Below are 20147 nucleotides of genomic sequence, written 5' to 3'. Positions count from 1 at the left end.
TGCACATTCCCAATTTTGTTGTGCTTTTCAGTCTGCATCTATCTTTGTGAATTTCAGTCAGGTAGTTCATTTCCCAAGAGGAGAATAGGTTTCTCCTGATGAGTTGTGCGATTTGGTGCAAACAAAATTGAATTCATACATAACCGTCAGATAAATTTCATAGGGTCAATAAAAAAACGGAATCCACAGCAATACTTCCAAAAAGAAGATTAAACAACAACCACAATATATTGCTGCTGTAGCCACAGCTGGCTTTTCCAGCTCTGCTTCATTTGTGTCTTATGGGTAAAGCAATTTATGAAGACAAGCTTAGCTTCAGAGTTCCCGTGAAGTTTAAATAAAGAAATACATGTACCAATGTTCTATTTGGGCTGTAGGAACTGATGTGTTCAGGCAAAGGGGAAACTATCCTTTTATAAGACGCAATTAGATAACAGATGTGTAGGTTTTTAAGTTGAGGCCTCCCATAGTGGAAACTCTATGAATCGCAAAGTAAAACATTTATTTTAAATCTAAGTCATGAAAAACAATGATAAATGGAAATCCGTGTTATCTAACACATAATTTGCAACTTGAATAAAATGTCTATGTGTAGCATATTGCAGCATTATCATTCTTGACTGGGAATTAACTATATTGTGTGTTTTTTTTGTTCTTGCATGATGTGTTACTGTCCCACTCGGAGTTTTTTACCTTGAGATAACACAGTAATACCTAGGCCCTCATTTTGAACTTAGCGGTGCAGAACGCACCGCCGGCGGTAATTATCGCAGACGGCATGACATTTCATACCACCATATAGTTAAAACAGAAGTGAACTGGCTGCTGCCAACCCACAGACAGGCTTCTGCCCTCCTGGGGTCCGTGCAGCCCAGTCCCATGAAGGCAGAACAAATGATTTCCTCTGAGAGAGGGTGTTACATCCTCTCCCTTTAGAAATAGGTATTAAGGGCCTGAGCGGAGTAGCCTCTCTTGGCCTCTGGAAATGCTTTGAAGGGCACAGATGGTGCCCTCCTTGCATAAACCAGTCTACACTAGTTCAACGGAACCCCCAGCCCTGCTCTGGCATGAAACTGGACAAAGGTAGGGGGAGTGACCACTCCCCTGTCCATCACCACCCCAGGGGTGGTGCCCAGAGCTCCTCCAGTGTGTCCCAGACCTCTGCCATCTTGAATTCCAGAGATGTGAGGGCACAATGGAGGCCTCTGAGTGGCCAGTGCCAGCAGGTGACATCAAAGACCCCTCCTGATAGGTGCTTACCTGACTAGGTGGCCAATCCTCCTCTGAGGGCTATTTAGGGTCTCTCCTGTGGGCTTTTCCTCAGATAACGAATGCAAGAGTTAACCAGAGTCCCTCTGCATCTCTCTCTTCAACTTCTGCCAAGAATCGACCGCTAACTGCTCCAGGACGCCTGCAAAACTGCAACAAAGTAGCAAGAAGACTACCAACGACATTGTGGCGCCTAATCCTGCCGGCCTTCTTGACTGTTTCCTGGTGGTGCATGCTCTAGGGGCTGTCTGCTTTCACCCTGCACTAGAAGCCAAGAAGAAATCTCCCGTGGGTTGAGGGAATCTTCCCCCTGCTAACGCAGGCACCAAACATCTGCTTCACCGGTCCTCTGGGTCCCCTCTCATCGTGACGAGCATAGTCCCTGGAACACAGGAGCTAGATCCAAGTGACCCGACAGTCCAGAGGTCCATCTGTCTAAAATTGGTGGAGGTAAGTCCTTGCCTCCCCACACCAGACAGTAATCCTATGTACTGTGTGATCAGCAGCTGCTAGGGCTTCTGTGCACTTTTGCAAGGAATCCTTTGTGCACAGCCCAGCCCAGGTCCCCTGCACTCCATCCTGCATTGCTCAACTCACTGAGTTGACCACCGGCTTCGTGGGACCCTCTTTTGTAGTGTTGAGGTGACTACCGTGCTCAGTTTTCTTGAACCTGTGTTTAAGTACTTCTGTGGGTGCTGCCTGCTTCTGCATGGGCTTTCTGTTGCTGAGTGCACCCTCTGTCTCCTCCTCCAAGGGGTGACCTCCTGGTCCTTCCTGGGCCCGGGCAGCACCCATTTTCTTCAAATGTGACCCTTGCAGTTAGCAAGGTTTGTTTGAGGTTTTTCTGCATGGAAATAAATCTGCATCCTCCAGCACGCTGTGGGACATCTTCTGTGCAAAGGAGAAGTTCCTGGCATCTTCCGTTGTTGCAGAATCTTCAGCTTCTTCCACCCAGAGGCAGCCATTTTGCACCTTCATCTGGTGTTTAGTGGGCTCCTGCCCCCCCGGACACTTTCGTGACTCTTGGACTTGGTCCGCTTCCTTTACAGGTCCTCAGGTCCAGGAATCCGTCTTCAGTGCTTTGCAGTCAGTTGTGGTCTTTACAGAATCTCCTATCAGGACTTTAGTGTGTTTCTGGGGAAGTAGGGTCACTTTACTCCTTCTTTTCAGGGTCTTGGGGTGGGGTATCTTGGACACCCTTAGTGTTTTCTTACACTCCCAGCGAGCCTCTACACACTACACTAGGCCTGGGGTCCCTATGTGGTTTGCATTCCACTTTCTTAGTATATGGGTTGTGTTGCCCCTAGGCCTATCACATCCTATTGTATATTACAGTGTTTGCACTACTTTTCTAACTGTTTACTTACCTGATTTTGGTTTGTGTGCATATTTTGTGTATTTTACTTACCTCCAAAGGGAGTATATCCTCTGAGATATTTCTGACACATTTTCACTAAAATAAAGTACCTTTATTTTTAGTAACTCTGAGTATTGTGATTCTTATGATATAGTGCAATATGATATAAGTGGTATATTAGGAGCTTTGCATGTCTCCTAGTTCAGCCTAAGCTACTCTGCAACAGCTACTTCTATCAGCTTAAGCTGCTAGAACACTACTAATCTACTAATAATGGATAACTGGACCTGGCACAAGATGTAAGTACCATCAGGCACCCACTAAAAAGCCAGGCCAGCCTCCTGCAACATCCCCCCTTCAAAAAACACACACCCACAAGCACGTACTCACTCACTCAATACATCACCCCACACGTCCCTCCCCCCTTCCCTCTCAGCCAGCACTTACCTGTTCCGTGGCACTGCTCCGGGACAGAACAGGCTCCTAGGATGCTGCTCCGCCAGCATCGCTGTGTCTCCATACACTGCCACGCCTATGACTGCATCATTTTAGGTGTGGAGGTTTCTGGACTGACGTGGCGGTGAGGTTGGAGCAGCATCCACCCCCTCCACCGACCACCAGCATGGCACCTGGCGGCCCTCACTGCACCAATGGCGATGAGGCTCCAGGCGTCATTATCTAGCGGGATGCCTGCCGTCGCCACTGGAGGTCTTCTGTGGACCGTCCGCATGGTTGGTGGCAGGCTATCCCGCCACGTTCTAAATGAGGGCGCATTAATATTTTCTCCCCAGCTTGAGGTGTGTAAATCCCAATACATATATACATTTACCCTGCATGATTTTCTTCTAGCTTTACCCAGTGATTTTTTTGGGGGGCGTGTTGGACCTGACCCTTTTAGCAGGGTTATCCCCATATGTTTTGCCTTCTGCTTCCAATTTGTTCTGACCTGTTATTGTTGCCTTTAGGATTCTGGACACTTTACAACTGCTGACCAGTGCTAAAGTGCAAGTGCTCTCTGTCTAAGATTGGTTTATCCATGATTGACATATTTTATTTACTAGTTAGTCCCTAATATAGTGCACCATGTGTGCCATAGGCCTGTAAATCAAATACTACTAGTGGGCCTGCAGCACTGTAAACATGTCTCAGACCTGCCACTGCAGTGTCTGGGTGGGCAGTTTTAAACTGCCATTTCGACCTGGCAACTGCACCCACTTACCAGGCCCAAATCTTTCCTTTTATTACATGTAAGTCACCCCTAACGTAAACCCAGACAGCCCCATGGGTAGGGCACAGTGTATTTAAAAGGTAGGACATGTACTAGTGTGTTTTACATGTCCTGATAGTGAAATACTGCTAAATTTGGTTTTCGCTATTGGAAGACCCGTCTCTTTCATAGGGTAACATTGGGATTGCCTTGAAATATCTTTTAAATGTATAGATAGAGATATGGAGTTTAGGGTCTCTAAACTTACAAATACGTCTTTTGGTGACGTTAGTTTTAAAAATGTAAGTTTGAAAGTGCCACTTTTAGAAAGTGGGCATTTTCTTGCTTAACCATTCTGTGCCTCTGCCTGTCTGTGGAATACCCATCTTTATCAGGATGACAGTTGGGCTGTTTGTGAATTCACTCTAGACAGTCACACAAAGGGAGCTGAGGTGTTCCCTGCATACCCTGATGGATCTTCCTGGGCTAGAGTGGTAGGAGGAGCGGACACTTGCACCTGAATAGAGCTGTACGTGTCCTTAGCAAAGCAGTCTCTAAACCCATGGAGTGTGTCTGGTGCTAGGGCAGGAAAGCAGGGTCTTGTGCACTACAAAGACTTTTTTTTGAGTTTGCCTACTTGAGTGGCAGAAATGGGTATCAGTACTGGAAATCTGATCCCACAAAATCAGAACACTTCTGGACCTAGGACATTCTGCCAGGAAGAAGAGCTAGATGCTGAAGAAGGGACTGCCACTCTGCCTGTTGCTTTGTTGTCCTGGCCTGCTGCTTGCTTCTTCTGTCCTGGGAGTGAAACGACTGGACGTTGCTTTTTACATCCTGCTTTCCAAGGATCTCCAAGGCCTTGAGTTGAGCTTGCCTCCTGTTAAGAAGTCTCAGGGACATCAAACACTTCCTCTGCCAGCTCCTTGGCTCCTCTGATGAGAACCTGTCCTGCCAAGTGGTGCCAAATCCGGTTTGGGCTCTTGAAGAAGGTTTTTCGTGCTACAAGGGGAAAATCCACGAATCGACTCACTGAGTCATTCCAAATAGATTACCTGATACAGGAATTTGATGCGTTGCCGATGCCGGCTCCACAGCAAGTCCCAGCTTGATGCAACAACCATGGTTTTACATGCAGGCCCCAGCTTTCCATTGTAGCACATCAGATGAACCACCCCTGTGTGAGTTTTGAGCATTGCATTATTGAAGTCCTTGATGCACCACTCTGCCTCCAACACATTGCCTTCTTCATCACTGTGAGATCGACGCATCACAACTTGACTTCAGACGCGTCAATGACGCTTCATCCCTGGGTGCCATTTTTTTCTTCTACACCATAGTAAGGAACCTATGCTTCGTGCCACAAACAATGCATCACCTCCCCTGTGGCAGTAAAGATATGACACATCACCTCCTCTGCCATCAGTAAGGAACTGGCGCATGACCTCCCCTGTGACAGTAAGAAACCAACACATCTCTTGCTCTTTCGATGCATCCCTTCCCTGCGACCCACCTCATCTTTGACACATTTCATGTACTTTGCCTCAGTCAAGTGCTTCATCGATTTCCAGAAACTATAATTTAATTTAATCTTTTAAAAGTGATATCTTTGCTTGTGCATGTTGGATTTTTGTCGTTTTGGTCTTGTGTTACTCAGATAAATATTGGCTATTATTCTAAACAAGTGTGGAGTACTTTTATGGTGTATTTAATGTGCTACTGTGTGTGTGTGTGTAAACATACTTTGCACATTGCCTCTGAGATAAGTCTGACTGCTCGTGCCAAGCAACCAAGGGGGTGGGCAGGCGTTATTTTGCTTTGTGGCTCCTGTACCCTGACCAGAGTGAAGGTCCCTACTTGGAGAGGGTGCAAACCACTGCCAACTAGAGACCCCTTTTACAATAGAGGGAAAACATTAGGGGCCAGATGTAGGTCGGTTGGGTTTTGTGACTCGCAAATTGCGAGTCAGAGCGACTCGCAATTTGCGAGTCGCAAAACCGTATGCACAAGAGTGTCCCTGACACTGTTTGCGACTCGCAGGGGGGTCGCAAATGGCCACCTCATGAATATTCATGAGGTGGGTCGCAATTTTCAACCCCCTTGAGAATCGTGGCACTCACAGGGATGGTGGCCTGCTGGAGACAGCAGACCACCATGTCTGTGACTGCTTTTAAATAAAGCATTTTTTAGTTTTTTTTGTAATGCACCCCGTTTTCCTTAAAGGAAAAGGAGATGCATTACAAAACTAAAAAATGAAACGTTTTTGTTTCATTTTCTCAGAGCAGACAGTGGTCCATACCACTGCCTGCTCTGAAAAAATGTTTGCAGTGCCATTCACAACGGGGAAGGGGTCCCATTGGGACCCCTTCCCTTTAGCGAATGGGTTAGCACCCATTTGAAATGGGTGCTAACTGCGATTGGTTTGCGACCCTGTTCGCGGTCACAAAGCAATCCTGCATTCTACTGCAATTCGCAATTAGGAAGGGGACACCCCTTCCTGATTGCGACCCGCAAACCCGTTTTGCGATTTGGTAACCAGGTTACCGAATCGCAAAACGGGTTTTGTGCATTGCAAAGTTCAGTTTGCATGTCGCAAACAGCGAAATTTCCTACATCTGGCCCTAGGTGTGTTCATTTGCACCAGCTGTATTCTCAGGGGTGCAGAGTCTGTGTGCTTTCATGGCCATTTACTGATTATTCCATTTACCCCTCCACCTGTTCCTGGGTCTCCCATCTTTAAATTGCCCATCAGGATCAGAGTTTGACGCAAGGTATATAGGTGTATCTCATGCTCCCCTGTTAGAAATGGGGTCTTTGGTTGGCCGTCAGGTTACCCCCTGTCCAAGCAAGGACCCTCACTCTAGTCAGTGTAAGTCACACACAATCCAAATTATCCTGTGCCCACCCTCTGGTAGCTTGGCACTGAGCAGTCAGGCTTAACTTAGAAGGCAATGTGTAAAGTATTTGCGCAATAAATCATACAATAACACAATATAGCACCACAAAAATACACCACACAGTGTTTAGAAAAATATATAATATTTATCTGGATATTTGCAGGTCAAAACGATAAAAGATGCAATAAGAAAATGTAAAGATATCACTGGAAAGTGATATAAAGTGTCTTAAGTCTTTTAAAAGCAAACAATGTCCCTTTCAAGCACAAAGTACCTGGTTTGAGTGAAACATCTCCGCAAAGGGCCGCAGAGGAGGAGAGGCATGGAAAACGGTGTGTGTGTCGGTTTCGCCCCTTCACACACGGACTTGCATTGTTATTTTCCATGTGGGGAAGACGTTGTGTCGATTTCTGGTGCACTGACGGGTCTCCTCTTCGGGTTGTGGGGTTTTCAGATGCCCCGGGGTCCGTGCGTGGAATCATGGGCTTGTTGACCAGCTCTGGGTTGTTCCGGTGGGCGATGCAGGGAAATTACTCCCTCACGGCAGGCGCTGCGTCGATTTCCCCTCTGGAAGTCTGGCGTCATCGTCCCAGGTGGGCCGTGCGTCGAAGTTCCGGTCGCAACACAGGTGCCGCGTTGATCTTTTCCTTGCGAAGTCGAGCAGCGTCTTCCTGGTTCGGCGTGCGGTGAATTTTTCACCGCGGAACAAGCTGGCCATCTAATTATTCGCCGCACAAGGAGTCCAGTTGCAAGAGAGAAGTCTTTTTGGTCCTGAGACTTCAGGGAACAGGAGGCAAGCTCTATCCAAGCCCTTGGAGAGCACTTCTGCAGCAAAGCAAGAGAGCAACAAGACAGCAGGGCAACAGCAAGGCAGCAGTCCTCTGTAGAAAGCAGTCAGGTGAGTCCTTTAGGCAGCCAGGCAGTTCTTCTTGTCAGGGTGCAGGTTCTGGTTCAGGTTTCTTCTCCAGGAAGTGTCTGAGGTGGTAGGGCAGAGGCCCTATTTTTATATCCAAATGTGCCTTTGAAGTGGGGGAGACTTCGAAGAGTGGCTTAGAAGTGCACCAGGTCCCCTTTCAGTTCAATCCTGTCTGCCAGGGTCCCAGTACGGGGTGTGGCAGTCCTTTGTGTGAGAGCAGGCCCTCCACCCTCCCAGCCCAGGAAGACCCATTCAAAATGCAGATGTATGCAAGTGAGGCTGAGTACCCTGTGTTTGGGGTGTGTCTGAGTGAATGCACAAGGAGCTGTCAACTAAACCCAGTCAGACGTGGATTGTAAGGCACAGACAGATTTAAGTGCAGAGAAATGCTCATTTTCTAAAAGTGGCATTTCTAAAATAGTAATATTAAATCCAACTTCACCAGTCAGCAGGGTTTTGTATTACCATTCTGGCCATACTAAATATGACCTTCCTACTCCTTTCAGATCAGCAGCTACCACTTCAACAATGTATGAGGGCAGCCCCAATGCTAGCCTATGAAGGGAACAGATCTCACAGTAGTGTAAAAACGAATTTAGGAGTTTTACACTACCAGGACATGTAAACTACACAGGTACATGTCCTGCCTTTTACCCACACAGCACCTTGCTCTAGGGGTTACATAGGGCACACCTTAGGGGTGACATATGTAGAAAAAGGGGAGTTTTAAGCTTGGCAAGTACTTTTAAATGCCAAGTCGAAGTGACAGTGAATCTGCACACACAGGCCTTGCAATGGCCTGAGACAAGGTTGAGGGGCTACTTAAGTGGGTGGCACAACCAGTGCTGCAGGCCCACTAGTAGCATTTAATCTCTAGGCCCTGGGCACATATAGTGCACTCTACTAGGGACTTATAAGTAAATTAAATAGTCCAATTTGGTGTGATCCAAGGTTACCATGTTTAAAGGGAGAGAGCATATGCACTTTAGCACTGGTTAGCAGTGGTAAAGTGCGCTGAGTCTAAAAACCAGCAAAAACAATGTCCAAAAAGTGGAGGGAGGCAGGCAAAAAGTTAGGGGTGACCACCCTAAGGCTGTCAGGTCTAACATCCCCCCTTTTGATCTTAGCACTCAGTCTCTCTAGCCTAGGCCCGTTCAGTCTGTCTCCCAGTTCATACTGCTTTGCTGGGCAGCATTCAGCCCTTTGAAAGGCAATGGGATCTCCCCTGCAGCAGGAAGTGTCCAGGCAGCACAAGGCAGTCGTCCAGGGAGCTCTATAGCATGTCGCAAGGAGCTTCAATTCCGGAGTAGAGGCCTCTGTCACTGGTCCTCTTCTGGGTGGCTGGCAGTAGATCACAGCTCATTCAGACACTCTGTTGGGTAATTGACTTGCTGCATGGCTCACATCACATTTTTGTTGAGCTCGATGACCAATTGCCCGCAGGTGAAGAATCTTCAGTCTGTTAAAAGCCAAGTGCTATCTTCAATAGCGTGCCTCAAAGCAATTACCTTGATTCTTCATGAGACACCTCAAAGGAATGTCTCTAGTCACTTGATCTTCTGACTGGTCCTGAACAAACAGCAGATATGGGCTGTGCTGCCCAACATATTTGACATATGGACCTCTAGGAGGTGTTTATCTTGGCTTTGGTCAGACCTACTACTCAGGCACAGAACTCCAGGTACTTTGTCAGCTACATCAGGGACATGCGATAAAGATTGCACTGCCCAGTTTGGCAGTACTACGATTCCTTCGGCACTCTTGCTTTGGAAGTCTGTCAGCCAGACCCTATAGCAGGGTATATTATGGCAGTTGATTCCATGATCAGCTCCTCCTTTCTGGATTGGAGTTTCCTTCCCTTCCTCTTAGGCAGAATGTCTTAACAACCAGGACAATACAGTAATTCCTCTTTCAGATCCAGCTCATTAGATGCGTTTGGGAGTTGGTGAAACCAGCCGTTAGCTGCATAACAGCCCCTGAGTACTCTGTGGAGTACCCTCTCCTCTGTAGAAGAGACCAGAGCAAAAAGCAATAGATCTTGGCCTCCCAACTTTATACCAATGTTGCATACAAAAGATGTGTATTCCAGGTCTACTTCCTTGCAACCAGTTTGGGTCAGTTCCTCTTTCATGTGTCCTAGCCAACCACTCTTCCACATGGAGTGCCCACCACAGAAGTACAAAACGGTGTGATTAGGCTGCACCAAGCTATGACCCCTCATTACTGTGATCAAGAAGAGACAATAATCCGTACCCCTTCAAAGGATTCCTTTCCCTGGTGATAAATAATGCAGGTACACCACACTCTACCATCTACCTAACGGCAACTGCAGACAGCCATTTACAGACTAATGTACCAGGAAGGGTCCTGGCAGTTTAAAAAAAAAAAAAAACCTTCCTCTTCTTTCCTCACTTTACAAGAATGTCTCTTTTTGCATGATCACCTTCATTTTCTTTGGACAAGTGTTGCTATTTGTTTGATTCTGCAACAGGGACTCTGCTAATCAGGCCCCAGGGTCTGTGCTCTGGTCCCCTGAAAACGTTTTGAAAATTGCCATACTCCTAATTGCCACATTTAACTTACCTATAAGTCCATAGTTTATAGTGCAAAATGTATCCAGGGCATGAAAGTTACATTTCTCCAATGGACAACAGCACATATTGTACCACAGGTAATATGACTATGCAAACATGACTGCAGGCCTGCCACCCATAACTTGGCTGTGCAAGTTTGAAGTATAAAATTGACCTGCCAAAAACCCCTAAATCCTCCTTTTGTGTAATAACTAAGAAGTCACTAAATGCCAATAAGTCGGGTGTATGTTATTAAAAGGTAGGACATGTAAAGGTTTAATATTAAACACGCCCTTATAGTGACAGTGCCCTAAAAGGTATTTTCACTGTAGCATCATAGGAAAGCACTGGGATACCTTATTAAAAGTCTTAGAACCAGATAAAGATATTTATTACAAATCCAATTCATTGGTAAAGTCAGATTTGTTCTAAATATTTTACAAACTTACTTTTAAAAAGTCACATTTAAACTGCTGAAAACCTATAGAAGTTAATTTGCCTGAGTTTCAAGCTGTCACCCAGGAGCTGAGTAGTTTCATGATGAAGAATGAATTGGCTCCCAGAGCTGAGACGAAAGCATTGGTTGTCGGAGAGGTTAACCTACCTGTTAGACCTGGCATCCTTGGCGTGGTTTCCACTAACTTTTTGCCCTCTGACCTCCTGTTTTCCTGGCTTCATTTTCGCTGGCTTTAGGATTCTGTGTACTCTACCACTGTTGACCAGCGCTAATGTGCTGGTGCTCTGTGATCTAAACATGGTATCATTGGCTTATCCACACTTGCCATGTTTACTTTGCTTGTAAGACACTAGTAAAGTGCACTGTATGTGCCCAGGACCTGTAAATGAAATTTTACTAGTGGGCCTGAAGCACTGATTGTGCCACCCACTACAGTAGCCCTTTAAACACATGTTAGGCTTCCCACTGCAGAGCACGTCATTTTGATCTAGAAAGTGCTCCCACTTGCCAGGCCAAACCTTCATATAAGTTCCCCTAAGGTAGGCCCTGGTTACCTCAAAAGGGCAGAGAGCGATGTAATTAAAAAGTTGGACATGTACTTTTAATTGTAACATGCTCAAGTAGTGAAAAACTATTATATCAATTTTTCACTGCTGCAAGGCCTATCTTTCTCATAGGTTAACATTGGGTTTAACTTAAAGCAACCTTTAATTGTAGTGTTCAGTTGGGAAAGGACAGGAAATTGGAGTTTAGTGTCTCTGGACTCACAGTTCAAAATCACAACTTATGGTGAAGTCAGATTTAAAATTTTAAGTAACTTTTATACAATTGGAATGTTCTTACTTTAACCACTCTGTGCTTCTTCCTGTCTCTGAATACACGTCTGGAGTGGATGACAGCTGGAATTTGTGCATTCCCTCTATACAGTCACACACAAAGAAAGCTTGGGTGTGACATTTGCATTCTGATGGCCCATCACAAGGCAGATTGGTCTTCTTGGGCTAGATGAGAGGGAAGAGCTGGCACACCTGACAAGGGCTGTGCCTCTCTCTCCACATAGAGGACTGCATAGTCCCATGTACAGTGTCTGGAGCCAGGGAATGAAGAAAGGAAGGGCAAGGACTGTGTGCACTTCAAAAGCAAACAAACACAAATCATAGAATGTGGAACCGATCAAACATTCACCCCCAGTCACAGATTTGGGTTTAATCCATCAACTCTTATGTTCACCCAGCCACCCTGGTTTGGACCCAGCCATATGCAAATCAGTCTTGACCTTGTTCCCCAAGGTAACACTCAAGCCTGAACTGACAGACCAGGTCCTCTCTGGACCAGAAACAAGCATCCTGAGACCGGTTTCAGGGTATCACCCTTCATCAGCTTAGCGGCCGAAATTGACGCTCCAGCTGCATTGCGGCTGGAAGATTGACGCACGAAGCTGGAGAAACGAAGTGCAACACCCGCTGACGGAGGCTGATAATGTCACAACCCCCATAGCACGGTTTTGCTGATACCGTGCGGCAGGATTTTTGATGCAAACCTTGCTGGGCATGGAAAAACTACACAAAGCCTGCCCGGACCCGAGTGCTTGCCCGGATCGATGCATCGCTCTCCTGTGGAGAGGAAAAACTATGCATTGCGACCCAACCGGAGGAGGAGAACAACGCACGGTCTTGCTTGAAGGTGAGAAATCGACATATTGCTAGCCTTTTCCGATGCACACTCGCCCGTGCGTGTTATTTTGATGCTCCCCAGGTACTTTTCAGTGCTAACAGTGTTTTTCCTTTTTCTCAAGGATTTAAGACTCTTTTCCTTTAAAAATTAACTTGTGTGTGTTGGATTTTTCTCGTTTTGGTCTTGATTTGTTTAGATAAATATTTCCTATTTTTCTAAACCTGTGTTGTGTCATTCTGTAGTGTTTTCACTGAGTTACTGTGTGTGTTGATACAAATACTTTACACCTAGACTCTAAAGTTTAGTCTGCCTGCTTGTGCCAAGCTACCGTGGGGGTAAGCGGGAAATAACTAAGGTTGATACTCCTTTACCTTGACTAGAGTGAGGGTCCTTGCTTGGACAGTGGGTAACCTGACTGCCAACCAAAGACCCCATTTCTAGCATTATCTATGTGTAAGGGGAAGGGTGGTTGTCCATGAGCCTTTCACTGTACCCGGGGACTCCATCCCCTGGGGCAGATAAATTATTATTAAGGGGATGAGGTCTGGGGCCCCTTCGCCAAGCCTTTGACAGGCCCCATGGATCCCATCCCTGGACCGTTGGATAAATGTTGCAGAAGAGGGTATCGGCCCTCATCCCCGAGCCTTGAACAGGCCCCAACGACCCCATCCTCTGGGATTGATAGTTTAGAAGAGGGGAGGGAGTCATGTTTGGGGCCCTCATCTCTGAGCCAATGATTGGCCCAGGAACCCCGTCTCACACCGACCAATATGGCTGCACTGCCCTGAACACTGCTGTTTTCTGCACAGGAGAATGTGGGCATACCCTGTCCATACTCTCCTAGGCAGAAAGCAGGACTTTGTTTCTGCTGGATGGGAGCAGTTAAAAAGGCTGATCCCGCTCGGGCTTGGTAGCAAAGCAATAGTGTCAGCTCCTGCCGCCACCTTAATGTCAGGATTGTGGGTCCTCTGTGTTGCCACCAGGGCACCCACCATAATTTTCAAAAATGGCTGGCTCCTTCCTAGGGAACTACCAGGTGTCCGTGGGGGCCTTGGTGCTCCCCCTCCACAGCCCCAGCAAAAACAAGCTTATGGATTCTGTGGGTGGGCACCGCAACACCCCAAAAATTACAATAACAAAATAATAAATGCACCACCAGCATCCAAATATGTATAGAAATAGCCTGAGGTTCTCCTTGTCTTGAGCAATGAATAATAAATGAGTGAGTTATAGTTACCTTACTGGACGAGTTATAGTTTCTTAAGATAAGAATAATTATAACTGCAGAATTTCTATAACTTATGTTTTTCAGTCAATTTCTAAGATTTTTTATTGTATTTCTTAACTATAGCATCCTGCAACCTTTGGTTTTAGTGAATTTCTATTACTTTTTTTTAATTCTATTTCCTAACTACAGCCATACCTGCTTTGAAGCCCATGCTCAAAGGCTCAAAAAACTAGCCATGGTGGGCAGGGCCGTATATGGTATTTTCCTCTAAATCACATATTTGCATATACAGAAACGAATGAAACTCTGACTTTCTAACAACATAGTGAAAGTCTAATTAACACTTAAGAATTTAAATGGTGGTTGCTCTTAAAAGACCTGCTTGTATTGGAGACCATGCTTCTAGAGGGATAACTTAATGCAGAAAGTCATTGGTGTTAATATTGCCATCAGTAATCCCTTTCTTGCTTTCTCTAACAGGAGTGCAGTTCACCTTTCACACTTTTCATTTGGAAGATCTTCATGACTACTTGCTAATCACCGAGAATGGCAGCTTTACCCAGCCACTGGCACGGCTAACTGGCTCAGAGCTCCCTGCTGCAATCAACGCTGGTCTCTATGGAAATTTCAGGGCTCAGTTGCGCTTTATTTCAGATTTTTCAATTTCCTACGAAGGATTTAACATTACTTTTTCAGGTATGGAAAGGAAAGGTTTCAGCAAAAATTGTCGAGGTTAAGAACTTTATGTTATAAATTATTATAATAATTATTATCGTAATTAAATGAAAGCCGTTCATGTAATAGTGTGCCTTGTCTTACTGCACCAAATGGATGACTGTATATTGCCACACTAATAGTTAAGAGAAAGTGTTGCACAGCGGACAAAAACGTGTACTACTACATAAAATCCCTAAGAACTTTTTTCTCTGCGTATTTTCAATTTCTGTAGTTTTTGACAAGGTTTAATAATTTTTTTATTGCATATAGTCGAATCTTTACATATTCGAAGATTCGACTAGGGATAATAATTTCTAAATTCAAAGCTCAGTACAAAAAGGAGGCCACATTTTTAAACAAACGTTCGCAAAATCTGATTGTATAGAAAAATTACACCTGCCCACTCCCACAAGGCAAGGGCAATAGAATTCAGAAAACCAACCAGACATTCATGCACACACAAACATCATACATAAAGGCACACATGTAGAAACCACGGCATTTAACTAGTTGTACACCGCATATTGTCTCCGTCTGCCTACCACACCTCTGTACCATTAAGTAGTAGATGTATTAATTTAGATATGATAAACTGAAAAGTGATAAAATAATGCTGATTTAAGGTCAAGTTTCATATAATCACAACATGTGGCTTCTTGATGGGTTACTACTATGTCTCTGGTTTCTGGTACATTTACGGCTTTTATAAAACCACCTAATATCATAGGTCCATTACATTTTGCGTGAAGAGCATACGGAGTGTGCCCACTGGCGCAACAAAGGCCCCATCAGCCCTCGCGCTGCGGTGGGGGCCACGAGCTCCCGGATGCCTCTTCAGCACAATACACTTTGCACAGCAGCAGGCCTCTGAGTGGGCTCAGGGGGCAGCCCCCCCAGGTACTTTGCGAGGAGGCCCCCGCAAGTTTTGTTATGCCACTGAGGCCCATATTTATACTTTTTAGCGCCACATTTGCGTCATTTTGTTTACGCAAAAGCGGCGCAAACTTGCAAAATACAATTGTATTTTGTAAGTTTGCGATGCTTTTCCGTCAAAAAATGACACACACGCGGTGCATAAAAAGTATAAATACGGGCCTGAGTGTGGCAGATGTCCCCACAATGCATCACAGCCTTCTTTGTCACAGATCGTGAAAGCACGGAAATGTCTAGAATAGGTTTCAATTATAAAACCTCAAATATATTACAGTTGTCCCTTGCTCCCCTCAAAATAATTGCACTTAAGATTTTATATGGAACTGTGCATTAGTGTTTTTAAAGTATCAGATTATCAGCATTGGCATTTCTTCTGCTACACTGCAATCTTAGAAATACATGTTCCATTATGCCTTTCTATCTTAGCTTAATTTCCTGTGCCTCGTGAATTCCCTATTCCTGACCACTCGGCACCCAACTAAGATTTAGTATTTATCCTTATCTCAGATAAAAAACAAAATCTAATTTAGACATAGCTATACAGTCTGTTTAACCATATACATTTCTAATGTATGCTAATTGATCAGAAGCCTCAAGGTTGTTCACGTCTTGTAGTTTTTCTCGTTTCCCTAGTGAAAGACTAACTGCTGACAAGCAGCAGGGGAGGACAGACATGTTCTGCTGAATATCAGTTGTTGTTAGCAAATAGTCCCCTTCTGTCTTGAAATGTGTCTAATTGAGCATTAATAAGGCAAATTACCCTTTTGTATGAAGCTTTTTTACATTTCTTTTAGCCAAGTCTCTAGTACCAGATTGCTTCTAGCTTATCAAAGCCTAGGAAAGCACATTATTGTGGTTGATGTTGTGAACCATCTTTTCCATTGGTGTGTGATTTCTGGGTAAACAGTTATGATGTGTAGTAGAACTGTTGTCTGGTCAAGGTCCCCTTAATGTCCGTTTTGTTTCATTATGCCCAATAATTCTTTCCATTGTTGGCTTAAGTTAGGACATTCACATAGAAGGAGGACAATGTTATTGAGTGTGCCCATCTCAGACATTATGAGCTCTGAAGTAGGCTTCCATCTTTCAGTCTTTAGGGATTCTAGTGCCATTTGTGCAGGATAAAAAAAAAAAAAAATTAGACTGGTCACTCGGACCAGTCTCTTATAGTCCCTCATCAAGTCAGACCAGTTCTCGACTGGAGAACCTATTTCTAGGTGGTGAGACTAGGTCAGCAACCAATCATTTAGTTGTATAGAGTTTGTGATTGAGAACACGTAATCTGTGATTAGTTTGTACTGACTGGACACCACTCATATATGTGTGCCATATGAGAAAGGAGGATTCCCCTAATCTTTTGTGGTGGGGAGGTGGCAAGATTATGCAAAGGCAATGTTTGAGGCATTGATATTTTCAAAAGCGTGAGTGCTGGAGGTGGAAATCAATTTATAGTTCTGCAAAGGTTTTCTGCTAGCCTTATTTCATCAGCTGTGTAACTGTTTTTTTGCCATGGGAATTAAAGTCTTCCTCTATGGGAACATGTCCTCTAATCTGTATACTCCTGTTACCGCACAGAAGGACCTTTTAGTGTAACAAGCTATTCTCTCCGATCATAGAGTGTCTGTTATGCCAGACAAGTGTCATGGCCGAAAGAGTTCGATGAGTCAATCTACTGGCATGCATCACTCATATAAAACATTCATAGCCCCCCATTATACATAAGGCTCTTTCCAGGGTAAACCACATGGTTGCATTTAAAGTACCATGCATCTGGTTAGTCCAGCTGTGAAGCTAATTGATATAATTGTGTATGGGAAAGAGAGGGCCAAGTCTCTGCATGTAACTTGGACAGCTTAAAGAATGGTTTGCACCCCAACCAGTTAAGTTTCAGGAGTTTGTATGTCTTAGGGATTACCCTAGTTGTAACATGTTGTGAGAGTATTAAAAGGAGGTTGTTGAGTTTAGGTTATTATGTTTAATGGTCTGTACATTGCCCCAAGGTGACATATTTAGTGACGACCACCAGGTTACTTTGGAGTTTCATGAGTGAGGTGTTTATTCATCCAACCATCTCCTCCCTTATGATGAAATCTCTGTCCTTAGCAAGGACTTGTCATTTGTCATTATGGAAAGGATTCATTTTTTTACCTTAAAAACAGAATTAATAAAATTCTTGTGCAAAGTCCAGTTTGGATTCTTTTTTGTCATCTCGGAAGGGACACCTAAGATATCTGCATCAGGCTGGAGACCTATATCTACATTCTTTCTGCCCACTTTGAATACTCCCCCTGAGATGCTAACTTTTGAAAATGTAGTACTGAAACATTACCAATCCTTGAAAGATTAGAACTTCAACAATCTGTTCAATAGAACACTAGCTGAGAGGAAAGCATTAAAGAATTAGAAAAGAGACGCTAATGTAATTAACAAATCCACAGACAAGGGAGGTGGTATAGTGATTCAGTCGGTGAAGGATTATGATTCGGAAATTCAGAGGCAGCTGGCAAACACCAACCATTACCTCAGACTTCTCATAACCCCTTAGAAGGGATTAGGAACCAAATCCTGCAAATGACAACAAGAGGCAGGGACCTGGGTTTTCTCACTCAGAAAGAATTTGATTTCCCAAACATGAAGCAACCACACTCCCTAAAAAGCAATAAGATCAGCATCATCCCCCTGACACACCCATCTCGTCCAGGTGTGTCTTGATTTTGGAGTCTCTGGATGAGTACATTAATATTTTCATCAAAGATACAGTACCCACCCTGGACGTTTATGTCAGAGGCAGCACATATATGATTAATCTGATTGGCGAACTCCCCTTTGACTCACAGAATGAATTGTTACACTAGATATTGAGTCACTTTATACTAACATCCCTCAACAGGAGAGTGTACAGACAGTTGAGATTTATTGAAAGAGCGAATAAGAACTCAGTTACTGATGATAGCTCTTACTACCAACTACTTTAAATATGGAGATGCCTATTATGGCCAATATAGTGGGACTTCAACTGGTGCAATTTTTGCCCCAAACCTAGCTAATATTTATGTGGACTCCTCTGAGCATAAGTTTGTGCTATCTGACCAAAACCATTTCTTGGTATATATAAAATGCTGGAAGAGATATGTAAGTGACGTTTTTATAATCTGGTCTGGCTCACTCACTCATCTCCAAGAGTTTGTTACCTATTTGAATGAAATGCAGTGACACCTGAAATTTACTTGCTTCTCTGATATCTTTACTATTCCTTTCCTGGACCTGCTCATTAGAACAGATGTGGGGAGACTGGTGAAAACTTACTGACAGGAACAGTCTACTATCCTGCTCCAGTTACCACACATGCACACTCAGAGATGGATTACTGTATGGCCAATTCCTGAGATTACACTGTAATTGCACACATACTGTGGATTACTTTAGGGAGGCAGGGATACTTAGTATAACAGCTAGTGTTCAGAGGTTATCCAAGAAGAATTGTAATAACTGCCCTTATAAGGACATGGTATTAACTCCAGGAGGTCCTCTCAACTTTGGTTGTGAAAGAAGACGGTGACAAATTAACATGTGTGACCAGGTTTTTATCTTACTCCCACTGTTGTGTAGCCATTTTAGTTATAGCTCCATGCACGTTAGTTTAACACACTAGGCCGCTGTTTACTTTGACCTAGATATATTTTATTTGGCTTTGCATTGTTGTTTTACAATAACCAGTTTTACGGTCTTGTTTTATTTTCATCTATCTAACTGTTTTTTCTTAGCCCAGCACTGTGTTCTCAAACAAGACATTCTTGATCACTTTGGGCTTCATTCAAGGCTACAGTTTGGTACATTGTCGGTGAGCGTGGTAGAAGTTTAGTCTCCAACATTCGTAGAAAATACACATCCTTACATAGGGACATTTTCTTAGAACATCAGCTGTGTTATTATAAAAACACTTCTTAGTCCCATTACACGTTAAGAGGGAGATTCCAGCCAGGGAACCATGACTCTATGCTGATTGCTGAATGCTTCACTGCAGATGCTAACGCAGACTACAGGCCTTTGCTCAGGTATGAGGGTTGATGTCCTCCCGGGGGAACCTGAAAGGCAGAATTAGAGCTTAACATGCTCTGCTCAGATTATGACTTAGATAGGAAATAGTCCATAATTCCTAGTGGCAATATGATAGCATTATTCTTATGCTTCACTCTCCTCGTCACCATTTTAATATTGTCATGTTGTGTCGTGCTGGTTATTGCAGCTCACGCTTTGCTATCTAAAATGCAGTCGTTTTATCAAACCCGTCATTAAAACTCATACTGCTTCTTATTGTCATTTATATATGAGACCGAATTGTGAATGAGAGAACTGTATGCGACCTGAGTGACCACGACTTCCCTGAGAAGCCTAATATGTCATGCGCTCGGCTGCCCAATCATCCCTATCTTCTGGTAGAGATGAGGCACTGCTAGTTAGCCGGAGCAAAACCCGGATTTAGAGTGACAGGTGTCACCCACAGTGGGTCAGACTCAGTCTCCCACACCGTGGACGATCTTGCTGCTCAAAATCCAGTAGTCTCATTATAATAATGAGAGCCTATGCGACACCACGAGATCACAGCATGTATCAAAAAGCATTGGCATATTACACAAAGTTTAGATCCCACTTGTGACATCCCCTTATTTTCATTTAAGAGAGGTAAAAACTTCAGGGACCGGTTGGGGAATTCTGCCAGCCCACTTACACTTAGACAATGCACAATTGATAATTACTGGGGCACTTCCCACATGAAAGGAGACTACTAATGTGGCAATTGTTTAGCCTGTCTATTTACCACTAATACAAAACATGTCACACATGAATCCATTAATGTAATGCTCAAAGATTTTCCAAATTGTAACTCTGTCAATGTTGTTTATTCTATGTGGTGCCCT

The 20147-nt window shown here is 44.2% G+C and overlaps 1 protein-coding gene across 1 annotated transcript in view; it reads left to right on the top strand.

The window, feature by feature from the left end:
* Positions 1–20147, top strand: part of CSMD3 (CUB and Sushi multiple domains 3) — a 2682374-nt gene that overhangs the window by 1570506 nt on the left and 1091721 nt on the right. Inside the window, exon 20 of the mRNA XM_069220640.1 lies at positions 14059–14274. Coding sequence (XP_069076741.1) covers positions 14059–14274 — 216 coding nt within the window. The remainder of the gene's footprint in view (positions 1–14058; positions 14275–20147) is intronic.

The sequence above is a fragment of the Pleurodeles waltl genome, chromosome 2_2, assembly GCF_031143425.1.
Source record: "Pleurodeles waltl isolate 20211129_DDA chromosome 2_2, aPleWal1.hap1.20221129, whole genome shotgun sequence".
Lineage (NCBI taxonomy): Eukaryota > Metazoa > Chordata > Amphibia > Caudata > Salamandridae > Pleurodeles > Pleurodeles waltl.
The sequence above is the reverse complement of the archived record's forward strand: the minus strand, read 5'-3'. Positions and strand labels throughout refer to the sequence as shown.